This window comes from Macaca fascicularis, chromosome 1 (assembly GCF_037993035.2).
Source record: "Macaca fascicularis isolate 582-1 chromosome 1, T2T-MFA8v1.1".
Taxonomy (NCBI): Eukaryota; Metazoa; Chordata; class Mammalia; order Primates; family Cercopithecidae; genus Macaca; species Macaca fascicularis.
The window spans coordinates 201632343-201645505 of NC_088375.1; the positions used below are offsets into that span (position 1 = coordinate 201632343).

The 13163-nt window shown below is 48.6% G+C and overlaps 1 protein-coding gene across 26 annotated transcripts in view; it reads left to right on the top strand.

Moving 5' to 3' along the window:
• PHC2 (polyhomeotic homolog 2) overlaps positions 1-13163 on the top strand; it is a 112331-nt gene that overhangs the window by 66884 nt on the left and 32284 nt on the right. For 10 of the 26 annotated variants that reach the window (XR_012422985.1, XR_012422984.1, XR_012422986.1 and 7 more), the window contains 2 exons: positions 376-462; positions 1569-1881. The exons of 2 other annotated variants lie outside the window; for them this stretch is intronic. Coding sequence is in view for 18 of the 24 variants with exons in the window: in XM_005544054.5 (XP_005544111.3) it covers positions 376-462; positions 1569-1881 (400 nt within the window). In the remaining 6 variants the exon portion in view is untranslated. Of the gene's footprint in view, positions 1-309; positions 463-1568; positions 1882-12924; positions 13034-13163 lie in introns of those variants that run through there. 14 more of the 26 variants (XR_012422982.1, XM_045375204.2, XM_074013054.1 and 11 more) reach the window with 3 other exon arrangements.

Sequence of the window (13163 nt, forward strand, 5' to 3'; positions counted from 1 at the left end):
CGGTGGCTTCAGTGTATCCTGGGGATATCGGTCTCCCCTAGGATGATCCCCTCACAGAGGGTTCTGAAGGGAACTCGGCTTTGGTGTAGCCCCAGAGCGGCTCTCCCCACCCACCCCTGCACCAAGCCTGGATCAGGACGCAACGAGCCTCTGGAGAAAGGCAGGCGCTCCCCCTGGACTCCCCCTTCCTTGTCTTTCTGCTTCTACCGTCCTGCCCTTCCTCATAGCCACTCCTGGGCTAAACAGTTGTGTCCTGTGGCTGAGTCCACATCGGGCAGGTAAAAGGCGCCTCGTTTCCTGTGATTCCAGGCCCAGCCAGGTAACCTGGTGCAGGTAGCTAGGAGCCTAGGCGGCACTGTTCCTTTGTCCCCTCAGCTCATCTTCACGCCCACGGCCACCGTCGCTACTGTGCAGCCTGAGCTCGGCACTGGCTCCCCCGCCCGGCCCCCCACCCCCGCCCAGGTGAGGACTCCATGCTTGTGGGAGGGCAGGGGGGTGGGCACCCCCGTAGAGGGGCACTGATACTGGGGAGGGGCACAAGGAGAGGCTGGGATCAGCTAGGAAAGCAGGCGGGAGACAGGACACCCCAGTGCCCCCAGGCCTATGCGTCTACCCTCCTCCAGAAGGCCTCGGCCCCTCCTGGCTCTGTTTTGTTCCTTCAAACACAGGTCAGGAGCCAGAGGGCAGCCTGCTGAGGCCAGCATGATTGCCAGGGAGGGCTGGGCTGTGCTACCCTCCATGCTTTACACCTGCCCCAGGATTGCTGGTCTGGCTGCTGCTGCTCCATAAGTGGAAAGTCCCACTCTGGTTACACATGGTACCGCTGCCAGGACTCGAGAAAAATGGCATGGAAGAGGGAGCAGAGATATGTCCTGCTCTACTAGGAGTGCACAGATACTACTGTGGCTGGGAAGATTCTGTGGGCAGCGGGGGAAGGAACCCCTACCACTCGCCTCCCCCCATCCTCATCTACAGAATGGGGAGGGCGATGGGAGAGGGCTGTTAGCAGGATTTTCAGTCTGGCACAGCCTCCATGTGTCCAGCAGAGGGCGCCAGGGACCAGGCTGAGTCAGCATGCCGGCAGTCTTGGAAGGGCCGGTGGCAACCTTATTCTGAGACAAGATATTTGCCTGGTGACCTTGCTGGTCAGTTAACTTCCACTTTTGCCCTGGCCTTTTCCAGTGCGGGAAGCCCCATGCTCCCCGACGCTGGGAATTATTTCTGGGTGGTGTGCATCCAGTCCTGAAAGTGTAGGGGAGGAGGGAGGTCAACAGAAGGGACAGAGCCCTGCCTCCCCACCCCTGCCCGCCCAGCTGGGCAGCAGGCCTTTCTCAGAACTCAGCCTCTTCTGCTGCTGGATGCAGTCACAGTGAACTCTCTGGCCCTCTTTAGCAACTCCACGTGCTTCTGGTTCCTCTTCCAGCCCCTAACACATTCTCTCTCTCTCTGATTTGACAACCTCCTGTTCTATTCAGCCATTCCTGGATCCATCCCTCTCTCCCTCTTAGTTGTGTACTGGCATTGCTCCTACCACATTCTCTGGACTCCCACAGACCCCTCTTTTCCAGGTACAGAACTTGACCCTCCGAACACAGCAGACGCCAGCAGCAGCAGCCTCAGGCCCCACCCCCACTCAGCCTGTCCTGCCCAGCTTGGCCCTGAAACCCACGCCAGGCAGTGGCCAACCTCTGCCTACCCCAGCACAGAGCAGAAATACTGCTCAGGCTTCCCCCGCAGGTGCCAAGCCTGGCATAGCTGACAGTGTGATGGAGCCACTCAAGAAAGGAGATGGCAACAGCAGTGTGCCAGGGAGCATGGAGGGCCGGGCTGGGCTCAGCCGGACGGTTCCTGCTGTGGCTGCCCACCCCCTCATTGCACCAGGTAAGGTCTTCAGGAAGCAAGAATCCTTTCCCAGAAAACTCAGGGCCATGAGTCAGAAGGAGACTTTCAGACTTTCCTTTTTCCCATGGATTTGCAAAGATACCAGCCATGGGTCTTTCTCTTCTCCCTCCCTGTCTGGAAGAGTCCATCAGCTCCTGGCTCTGTGCCATGCTTCTGGTCTAACTTTATGCAGGGCAGCCATGTCAGTTGGAATAAAGGAGTCCTTCTGCACAGTGGGCACAGCGATGAATCAGGGTACACAGCCACAGCTCTGGAGCTGTGGGCACAACCTGGAGTGGCTGGAGGCGGGCAGTTGAACTATTTTGAAATTCTCCAAGACTCAGCAAAAAGGCCAGGGGCTAGCCAGAAGCATGTGAGAACCAGACAGGGAGATGGGAATGTAGGAAGTTTATTTTTTCTCATCATTCAGCAAGCATTTGTTGATTAGTATTTGCCAGTCATGTTGCCAATTCTAGGTGTGCAGAGATAAATGAGACTCAGGTCCTGCCCTCCACAGTCTAGCTGGGGAGACAGATATAAGTGCAGTGCATATGCCATAATGGATCTAAGCTCTGAGCACTGTCAGAACAGAGGAGCTATCTGGCCTTGAGGAGAGGAGCTAGGAAAGGCTTGCCAGTGAGGGTGACACTTGAGAATAAATCTAGGAGCTTGCTTGTGAGGCAGGTCCAGTGAATCCACATGCCCTGCTAGACCCCTTTCCCTGCCTACTAAAACTATCCGCATGCTGCCCATTGTAGGCAATCTTTCATGGGAACATCTGCCAAGAGCCCAAGAAGCCAGGCCTATCGGTCTAGGCAACAAGACCACGCTATTTTACCATAGAAATAAATAGAGTGGCAGAGCACACGGCTTTGCATTAAAGAGAGAGTCACGCTGATCGCATCCCTGAGACAACCACTAACCGCAGTCCTCTCTCAAACCGTTTTACCATGCAGTCTAACCTGCGGGTCTTTTTCTTGAGAAAATACATTAAGAATATATCTCAATACATCTTTGGCAAAATAGGATAGGATTTTTTTCCCCTAAAGGAGTGTGCAGTCAAAAGAAGGGAGCCAGATATAGAAGCAAATCCATTCCACTTCATAAATTCTATTTTAGGACTAAGTACCAGGCACAGTGTGGGCACAGATGGTCAGCTGCCTGCCAGGCAGAATGGGTCAGAGACGCCGTCCCTCAGAGGACACTGCACATGAGCCTTGCGGCATGAGCACGTGACCCGACAGAGTGGGGAAGGTTCCCAGGCAGAGAAAAGCAAAGCAGTGCACATGGCACTGAGTTAGGAGGAAACGGGGTCAAAATCCCTCATTCACCTTCTCGAGGCTTCAGAAATCACCCAGGGGCAAAGGGTCAGTCGCTGCATTCCAGCAGTCACCGCTGAGCCAAGAAAGGCGCCTCCCCACGGAGGCCTCACAGCCCTGTGGCTTCAGATGTTTCTCACTGTCTGGCATGGCTTTCTCCAGAAAGTGGCCCAGCCTCTTCCTTTTATGGAAAAAGAAAGTCAGGCTCAGAAGGGTAGACTGGGGGCTCTTTCAGTGCGTTGAAAGCAGCTTGGACTAGAGCTGAGACCCCAAATGGGCACTTCTAGTTTCTCGTTCAATCTGCATATGCCCTGGAGGACTATCTGCATCTCAAGCCTTCCTGAGAACCCCCTTCCGGCCCAGGCTGAAAGTAACCTCTTTCTAAATCTAAGCCAGCACCCCAAGTTCTAACGCTGTTGAAAAGAAAGACTAGTTCTTGGGTTCCTCCTAAGGCTGCTAGGCAACTCAGTTCTCAAGAAAACTGGACAGAAACAGGACCAGCATTCACAGGACGTCCACCATGTGCTAGATAACGTGCCCTGAGTTGTACGCATCACGCTTCTTTAAACCCTGTAAAGATCCCTGTCCAGTAGGTGTCCTTATCCATTTTACAGATGAGCAAACTGAAGCTCAGAGAGGTTCTCCAGGAGCTTACTACAGCTGTCATGCACTCAAAGTCACCTAAGTAGTAAGTGGCAGGACTGGGGGCCGAGTCAAACACTATTCTTCATCTCAAGCCAGATTGTCCCTCTCAGTTCTTACAGTAATCTGGGGCCTCCTCAGCCTTTCCTGTTTCTGACCCAAAGCTGAAAGAGTCTGGGGAGGTCTAAGCCTATTCAGGGTTTGCAGAGTCTGGTGGAGACCCCATGTAAAGGTAAACACCAACAGGTGACAGGCTTGAGGCCCAAGGGCCTAAGCCTAACAGTGCCTGGCTAGAATGCAGTGCAGAGACCAGTGGCTTCACAGAACTTTCTCTGGAGCAGCTGTGAGCTGCAGTCCCACAAAGAACCTCTTCCCAGAGACACAAAGCAGTGGGCCTGCATTGTTCTGCCTCCCACTATCCCGTTCATTCTTCCTCTCTCCCACCCCTTCCTCTCTGTAAGCCTGGAGATTGCGCTTCCCGACTCCCACCTCCCAGATGGAAGGCAGCTGGGGAGGTTTAGTAGGGGAAGATCCTCTCAGGGCTCCTGGACAAAAAGGACTGAAATCATTCTTAGGACCTAGTGCAGGGCAGCCAGGAGCAGCACCTGTCTTGGGCTACACAGTTCCCTGGGCAGAGGTGACTTCTGGCCTCCTGCCCAGCCAACCCACTGTCAATGAACCAAGGGATCTGAGAGCAGGAGAGAAGAGCGTGCTTGAGCATGCGCGTGTGTGTGTGTGTGTGTGTGTGTGTGTGTGTGTGTGTGTGTGTCTGGGAGAGAGAAAGCAAGCGAGCGTGCACGCATTTTTTGTTTGTTATTGGAGCATTTTTTGAGCTGGCTGGCTGGCTGCCCCCAGGGAAAGTAACCAGTGGAGACTTGCAGTGGGGTAGTCGGGGAGTATGGCAGAGAGGAATGTGTTCTCCTGGGGGCTGCTTCCTCCCAGAGCAGGCAGACCCTCCAGTCCCAGCTGGGACTGCTCCCACTGACAGCTGTTTGGGGGCAAAGCCCCTCCCCCATGGCAAGCTCCCTGCTGTTCCTGCTCCTGTCACCTTGGCAACCAGCTTCTTTAGGCTCTGCAAATAGAAAAGGTCCCTTATGCCGAGAAAAGGGGTGGGGGAGCAGGTGGGGGAGGGGAGTAAGGGGCGGAGAACACAGCCTAAGAGGCTGGGCTTTGGAGGGGAAGGAGAAGGGCCTGGCTTGCCCTTCTCACTGACATGAGGACTGAGCAACGGAGGGCAGAAGAGGGGCAGGCAGCAGGGGTCCCTTGGGCCTGGCCTCCAGGGAAGCCGAGTCCTAAGGAAGTGGGCCACAGCCCCAGATAGGAGACTTGGTTTTTAGAGTTCTCATTCTAGTGGATAAACTCCTGGCTTTGGGTGCACACTCAGGCCCAAAGGTGAGGAGAAAGTTGCTGACCGGGAGGGATATGCTGTGATAAAAGGGAACTGTCGGGTTGTTGAAAAGCTGGGGCCCTTTCACCCAGCTGGGCCTCCAGATGCCAGGTCTTTGTTCTGCATCCTCAGCCCGCCTCAGGTCTCAGCTGAGGAGCGAGAACTCTGCTGGAAGGCCACACAGCTGCTTTGTTTGAACACAGAGAGCGTTTTGTGCAGGGGCAGTGATTTCTGTCTGCGATAGGCTGGACAACGCGATGTTGCTGATTCTAGGATTCTTGGGCACCCTGTTTCCCTCCCAAAGCAGCCTCCAAAATGCAAGCACACTTTTACCTAAGGAATCCAATAAAAACCAAAGCATACAGGTGGGACTGTCATCCGCTAGAAATCCCCAACGATTTTGATGTTAAAATCATGAAACCAGCCATGGAGGTCATTTCAACTATCCATGGTAGCACCAAATTTAGATGACTAAGAATCTCTTTTTATGTTGGGAGAAAAATCCAGATGATATAGGCTATCAGTGGAGGAGCTTTATGTTTTGCTTAACATCTTTCCCTGTGCATACGAGCCTGTGTGCGTGTATGTGTGAGAGAGAAAGCCGACTGACACACAAAGGGACTTGGCCTTGGTGGATGTTTCTTCTTTCCCAAAATTCTTCATGCTAGACTTCTATTAGACTATTTCCCCAGTTGCTGTGGACTAATAATAATACTTACCAGTTAAAGAACAGCCATGTTCCACGTACCGTACTAAATGCTTTACCTACATATCTCACTTAATCTTAACGGTGATTATTCCATTTCACAAATGAAAGAGGTATGGCTCAGAGTCACTGTCATCCCCAAACCATTTGTCCCTTTAATTATGTGGCTCAACAGATACTCATTTAGCACCTATTATGTGCCAAACATTACGCTGAACACTATGGGTATTAAAGAGATGAACAAGAGTTTAAATTCTAATGGGGGGCTGCAGAAATTTGAGTTGTGCTTTGAAAAATGAGTAAGTTTCAAGAATGGAACAGGAGGAAGAGGATCTCAGCTGGCACTGGGAAGCACCTAAGCCCAGAGTGGCTGTGTGCGCGTGTGACCATCTGTGTGTGTAAGTGGGACCCTCCTTCCTTTTCCCTTGCCCTCTGCCATTAGCTGTGGGTCTCCTAAAACTCAGTCCTGTGGCCTGTGTTTCACTCACAGAGGAGTTTGTTGGTTCATACCTTTCAGACATCCACCACCTGTCTGCCAGTGACTTCCTAATACACATCCATCCCTGTCCTCCTCCCTTCTCCCCATACATTTCAGCTATCTATAGGATAGACATCACCCCACCTGCATACAAGTTTTTTTTTTTTTTTTAAATTTGGAGAATTTGTAAAACAAAAACCCTGCATCTTCCTCTCTGGAAAGGGCCCCTCTACCGTATCCTGAGCACTGTCCACAATTGCAAGGTCCTCCTGCACCCCAGACTCACAGAGTTATTTTGACTTCACATTCAGATAACTGGTAGTATTTTTAAATACTACTGAGCATTTACTGAGCATCTACTAGGCATTGAGCAAAGGCAGTGAACCTCTTTGTGGTTTAAACAAAATATTCCGTTTGATACTAACAACTATGTGGTATGTATCACCGTTTACAGAACAGCACGTCTAGATCCGGAGAGGTTAAGCAATTTATCTAAGATTGCACAGCCTGTTGGTGTCAGAGCCACCAGGGAGGCAGAGCGTTACAGTGGGAAAAGCAGTGGGCTTCGGAGTTAACCTGGTTTCAGACCCCAGTTTCATCACCTATTAGTTTAATGACTATGATCAAGTTACTTCAGCTCTGTAAACCTCCATTTCCTCATCTGTAAAACAGAGGTGATTATATTTCCCACAGGCTGTAAATGACTGAGATGGCCTGCACAAGTGACTGGCACAGAGAAAACCCTCCCTCATTCCCACGCTCCATCGCCACCCAACTTGTCACCAGTTTGTCACCAGGTTCTGATGACATTTCCTCTTGTTTTGGCTTCCTGCTTTACTTAAGGCCTGCTGACGGGATGAGGCTTAACTGATCGCCAGGACATCCTACTCACAACTGCTAGAATTATCTCCCTCAGAGACTGTTATTTCCTTCTTGTTTAAAAACCTTCTCTGTAGCCCGGCACAGTGGCTCACGCCTGTAATCCCAGCCCTTTGGGAGGCCGAGGCAGGTGGATCGCTTGAGGTCAGGAGTTTGAGACCAGCCTGGCCAACATGGTGAAACCCCGTTTCTACTAAAAATACAAAAATTAGCCGGGTGTGGTGGCTCATGCCTGTAATCCCAGCTACTTGGGAGGCTGAGGCAGGAGAATTGCTTGAACCTGGGAGGCAGAGGTTGCAGTGAGCCGAGATCGTGCCATTGCACTACAGCCTGGACATCAAGAGCGAAACTCCATCTCAAAAAAAAAAAAAAGAAAAAAAAAGTTCACTGTGTCTTTACGTCCTCCTTGATCAGCTGGAATGCCTAGTCTATAGTAAGGGCTCACTAAATATCATGTTAATGACTTCTGACTGACTATCTGACTCCGTGGGGGACCTTCAAGACCCTCCCCCCACTGCCCACTGCACCTCTCTGACTGCTCCTGGTGTCCTCATGCAGACCCTCTGTTATGGCCAAGCAAATATGCTGTTGTCTCTCTCTCCGACTCCTACCCCTTTGTGACTTACTTGGCCCTTTCCCTCCCTGCCTTCTGGCATAACAATCCCCTTTTGTTGTCCATGTCTCCAAGATTGCCTCCAGAATTCCCAAATGCCTGCAACTAATACTCCTAGGCTTGCTGTACTCGCTCGTCCTTACTGACTTTTGTTATTCACTTGGCCATCAGCATCTTGTAATATGCAAGGCACCATGCCTCACCTGTCAAATGAAGTCAAGTTTCCCTTCACTTACTGCATTGTACAAGTCACTTGGAAACTACTCTCAGTTCTTGCTTGTAAAATAAAAACACTTCTCAATTGCTTCATGGGCTTCTTGTTAGAAATAAATGAGATTTAAATGACAAAAATTCTTTGAGAAGTTCAAAGCAACACACAGTAACAGATAGTATTTTAAGAATAGCTACCATTTACTGAGCATCTACTAGGTACCAAGTGTTGAGCAAAGGCAGTGAATCTCTTTGTGGTTTAAACAAAATATTCCATTTTATACTAACAACTATGTGGTATGTATCACCGTTTACAGAACAGCAAGTCAAGATACAGAGAGGTTGAGCAATTTATCTAAGATTGCACAGCCTATCAGTGTCAGAGCCAAGATTTAAACCCAGATCTGACTGACTCTAAAACCCAGGCCTTTATCCACTTATGCTATACTGCTATCCTCTGCCAAGGGCAGGCTAGGGGCAGAGATGCAGATAACAGTTTCTTTTATAATGCTCCAAGCTGCTTAGCAAAGAATCCTGTACACAGCCAGTATTTGGTAGTTTTTCCAGAGGGCTGTAGAAGAGGCCTGAAAACGTTCAAGCATAATCAGACTATCACAGAGTGCCCCTGCAGCTGGCAACCCAACACCGTTTTATAAGTTTCTTACAGGGAAACTTCCCTTAGCTCTACTTCCCCTATCAAACTCCTCCTGACCCCAAGCCAAGGGAATGCATCACGGAAAATTTGTGTGGCTATTGCTTTAGAGTTTTCCAAAAGGAGCTTCCTTGTCTATTCTTGTGTATGCGGAGCACTGATCTCTAGAGCCAACCCCAACCTTAGTTCCCTCCTGAAGCCTAATCACATGAAACATCTTTAGGGATGAGCTGCCCCTAGAAGGTGCTAGCATAACTTAGACCCAGCCAAAAACTGCCTCCTCTTCTGACTCCTCTCTGTTAGACACCTTGGGGTTCAACTATACATGATGACCTGGAGATCCCTGAATTCCCCACAGTATTTTATGCCTCTGAGTCTTCCCGAATGCTGTTCCTTTTGTCATCTTCCTAACTCTGAATCATGTTAAACACTTGCTCTGGGAAACCTTCTCTGCTCTCCTTCCAAAGCTGAATCCCCTTTTGCGTGTTCTCAATATTCTGTGCTTATCGCCTATCATAATATTTACCAAATTATGCTGAGAGTATCTGTCTACCATCTGTCTCTTTTACTAAACTGTAATCTCTTCTAGGGACCATGTTTTAGCCAGTACCAACCATAGTACTTGGTGTGTGGTGGGTGCTTAATAAGTTGTTTGTTGAGTGAATGAATGGTTGAAAGTATATCTTCCCTTAAGAGTAGTGGCTAGTAAAAAGATCTGCCATTCCTCTCCCACAGGCATACTCTCCTTGCCTGTAGGCCAGGTAACATCAAACTCTAATCAATTATAGTAGACTTCTAGGAAAATGAGTGCATAAGTAGTCCTGCAACTGTAGCTGGTATGCTTGCAGCTCCCATATACTTTGAGGCAAGAGTCCCAGCATTTCTGGGACACTGAGCTGTTTCTTGAATACTTGAAGCCTTGAGAACAAGTTTTGTAGGATAAACAAGTCCCACCATGTTGTCTGTCATTCATTCATTCATTCAGCAGTATTGATTGAGCATCTACTAAATTCAGGATATTTTGGAGGAAACAAATGACTCACATAAATTCTGCCTACCAAAAGAGATAAGTCACTTACTGAAATAACTCTGAGATAGGTATAACCCTTACCTCTATTTTAAAGATGATGATGGCTGGGCGTGGTGGCTCAAGCCTGTAATCCCAGCACTTTGGGAGGCCGAGACGGGCGGATCATGAGGTCAGGAGATGGAGACCGTCCTGGCTAACACGGTGAAACCCCGTCTCTACTAAAAAATACAAAAAACTAGCCGGGCGAGGTGGCAGGTGCCTATAGTCCCAGCTACTCGGGAGGCTGAGGCAGCAGAATGGCGTAAACCCGGGAGGTAGAGCTTGCAATGAGCTGAGATCCAGCCACTGCACTCCAGCCTGGGCAACAGAGCGAGACTCCGTCTCAAAAATAAATAAATAAATAAATAAATAAATAAATAAATAAATAAATAAAGATGATGATACAGAGGTACAGAGAGGTCAAGTAACTCACTCACCCCATGTCACACAGCTGGTAAGCAGCAGAGTTGGAATTCAAATCCAAGCATTTTGGCTCAAGAGCTCATACTTGACTTCTGGGCACACTGCTTCTCTGAGGGCAGTGCAAAGCAAAGCAGCCTGAATGTCATCTCAGAGAAAGGGGAAAGTCCTGTCAGCTGTAAAGGCCAGAGAATGGTGACTAGAATTTGATATGTGGCACTCTAGACAGTATGAGAAAAGGCATATACTCTGTACAGGGTACAGTGAATAGTAAAGATTGCTTGGGTCAAATAAATAATAAAAATTACAAGGGTGGTTTATGTTGTAGAGATCCTGAATTCTTGCCAGGGGCTTTAGACAACTGTAGACAAAGGAGAGTCCCTGGCAGTTTTTAGTGAGAGATCAGATCTGTGCACTAGGAAGATTAGTTTGCACTCTCTAAGCTGGATTACAGAGAGAAGAAACTGGAATCAGGAAGACCCTTTACTGCAATACTCTAAACAAAAGGATTTTTTTTTGATCCAGGATAATGCTGGAGTTAAATCATGATCTTTGTTTTTATTAATCTCAAAAAGTTAAGGATGTATTAATATATACCCCAAATACCTTGGGGTCTCTGATCTATATGAATTGATTCAAGCCTTATGAGCTTGATTTCCACCCTTGGTGTATAGTAGCCTAGTTTATCCTAAAACAATTGCTTTCAGTTTTCCATGAGCAGCACAGGGTGGGGAGAGAATGGGATAGGAGAGGAAGCACAGGAATAGAAGCCAGGACAGCAGTCCCCTTTCCTGGTCTTTTGGGAAAACAAATGTGTGTTTATGCTGTATAGATATAGAATCTTTTCCTCTGTAACCCTTTTTCCTCCTTACTAACCCTGAATTGTAAACTACTTTCCTGCTATAGCCACTCAATCAAATTCTAGATGTGGAAGAGATTTATGTGATCACCTAGCCCAGACCTCCTCTTTCACAGGTTAAACTCTGAAGCCCTGAGAAAGAAGAGTACCTTGTCTCAGGCCACACAGCCAGCAAGTACTGGGGCATGCCATTGATCCTCTCAGCCTCCCTGACCTGGACCATCTCCAGCTCCCACCTCACATGGGCAGCCCCTAAGAATGATTCCACATTCCAGGGGCAGGCATCCATGATTTTGCATTAAGGGAGAAAAAGTTTTGGTTGCGTTTGCAGTGATGATGTCCATCATTTGCAGATCGTTCTGGCTGTGGGCGCCTAACAAAGTCCTGTGTGGCCTCTTCAGTGTCTCCCAGGTGCCTTATCAACAGCCTTCTCAAAAGTGCCTGATTGTTAAATTCTGACCCATTCAATGTGAGATAAGGAGACACGGCTTAGATTGGGGTCAGGGACAGTTTATAATTACCAAATGCCTGCTGGCATTTCCACAAAGGTTCTGCCATCAACCCAAACCAAACACACTTCCCTCAACATCACACTGGTGTCCAAGTTTCCCAAACCCGTCATTCAGTATCCTCCATACTAAACCCCTATGGGCCATCCATAGTCCGTCTCTCTCTGACTAGACAGTCACCAAGACCCATTTTGCTTTTGCTTTGTAACATGTCTTATTTCTGTCCTTTCAAATCCTATTGGAATTCTGCTTGGAATTCCATGTCGGGCTGGGATGAGACCATTCAAAACTTGCATGTGAATAGAAAAATTCAAGAAGGAAGACACCTCCCCTAACTCAGTTTGAAACCTGCTTACTTTGCATCCGTTGCATCACAGGATCCTTTTAAAATGTGAGCTCAGGACCCAGAATTCACCTTTATCCTTACTGGCTTGAGGCTTTCATTGTAAAAGTCCATTTGCTGGCCTCCAGCTGTGGCCTGCCATGCATTTGGCTAGCTCTCCAGCCGGGGAAGTCTCTGTAGAGGGCAGTTTTTAAACAGGACAGATTCAGCTGAGCTGCTTCGTCCTAGGCTGGCCTGGCACTAGCCAGAGGGTGATCTGTGTAAAGACAATCTCTGAGCTGAATTTCATGAATCCCTACTCTAAACAAGGCATGAGCTAGACACTGAAGGGATTACTAAAAAATATAAGAATTCTCACCTCAAAGAGTCAGCCAGCTTAAAATGGAAGAGGGAAAGCTAGTATAGCAACACATGGCATAAAATAAATTCCTGTCAGGCACTGTGTTAGATTCTGGAGAGAGATACACGAAGTTTCTGACCACAAGGAGGTCATGATCTGGAAGATAGATAAGAAACAATTACAACCCACCTTAATAAGCATTATTATGATAGAGGTAGACCCTGGATACTTTGAGAACCTAAACCAGACTGATATAATAGTTATGACTAGAAATGATTGAATATGACTACATGCCAGGCACTGTGCTGTGCACATTAAGCCATTTTTCTGTCATTTTCTTCTCATTTCATCCTTTTAACAACTTCTGTACAGAAATTATATTTTTAATTTTTAGATTGGGAACGTGAGGCCCAGAGAGTAGTTAGTCCCAGGTCCCTTGGTATATAACAGAGGGAACCAGTAACCCAGCCCTGGTCTGCCTGATGCCAGGATCCAATAACTACCATTGTCTACTGGCTCTTCCTGGAGAAGGCCTCGTCTGAGCAGAGCCAGAGGCTGGATGAGGACTAGCCATGCAGAGCTGCGTTGGGTGGTGGAGAGGCTGTAGCTGTTGCAGGTACAGAGAACAGCAGATGAAGGGTGCGGAGGAGAGAGACAGCATGCCACACTTAGAATCCAGTGTTTCTCTGAACTGCCAGAATGGCCAAAGAGGGCCTCACAGAGGAGGTGAGTTTTGAGTTGTGAGGAGTTAAGCGTTGGGGGTGGGGGACAGCTTAAAGAGCCCAGTGTTCCTCCAGCAAAGGAGGAAAGCAGGAATAGAGTGAATGTGTTAGGCCATGGCAATGAGCAGGCCAGG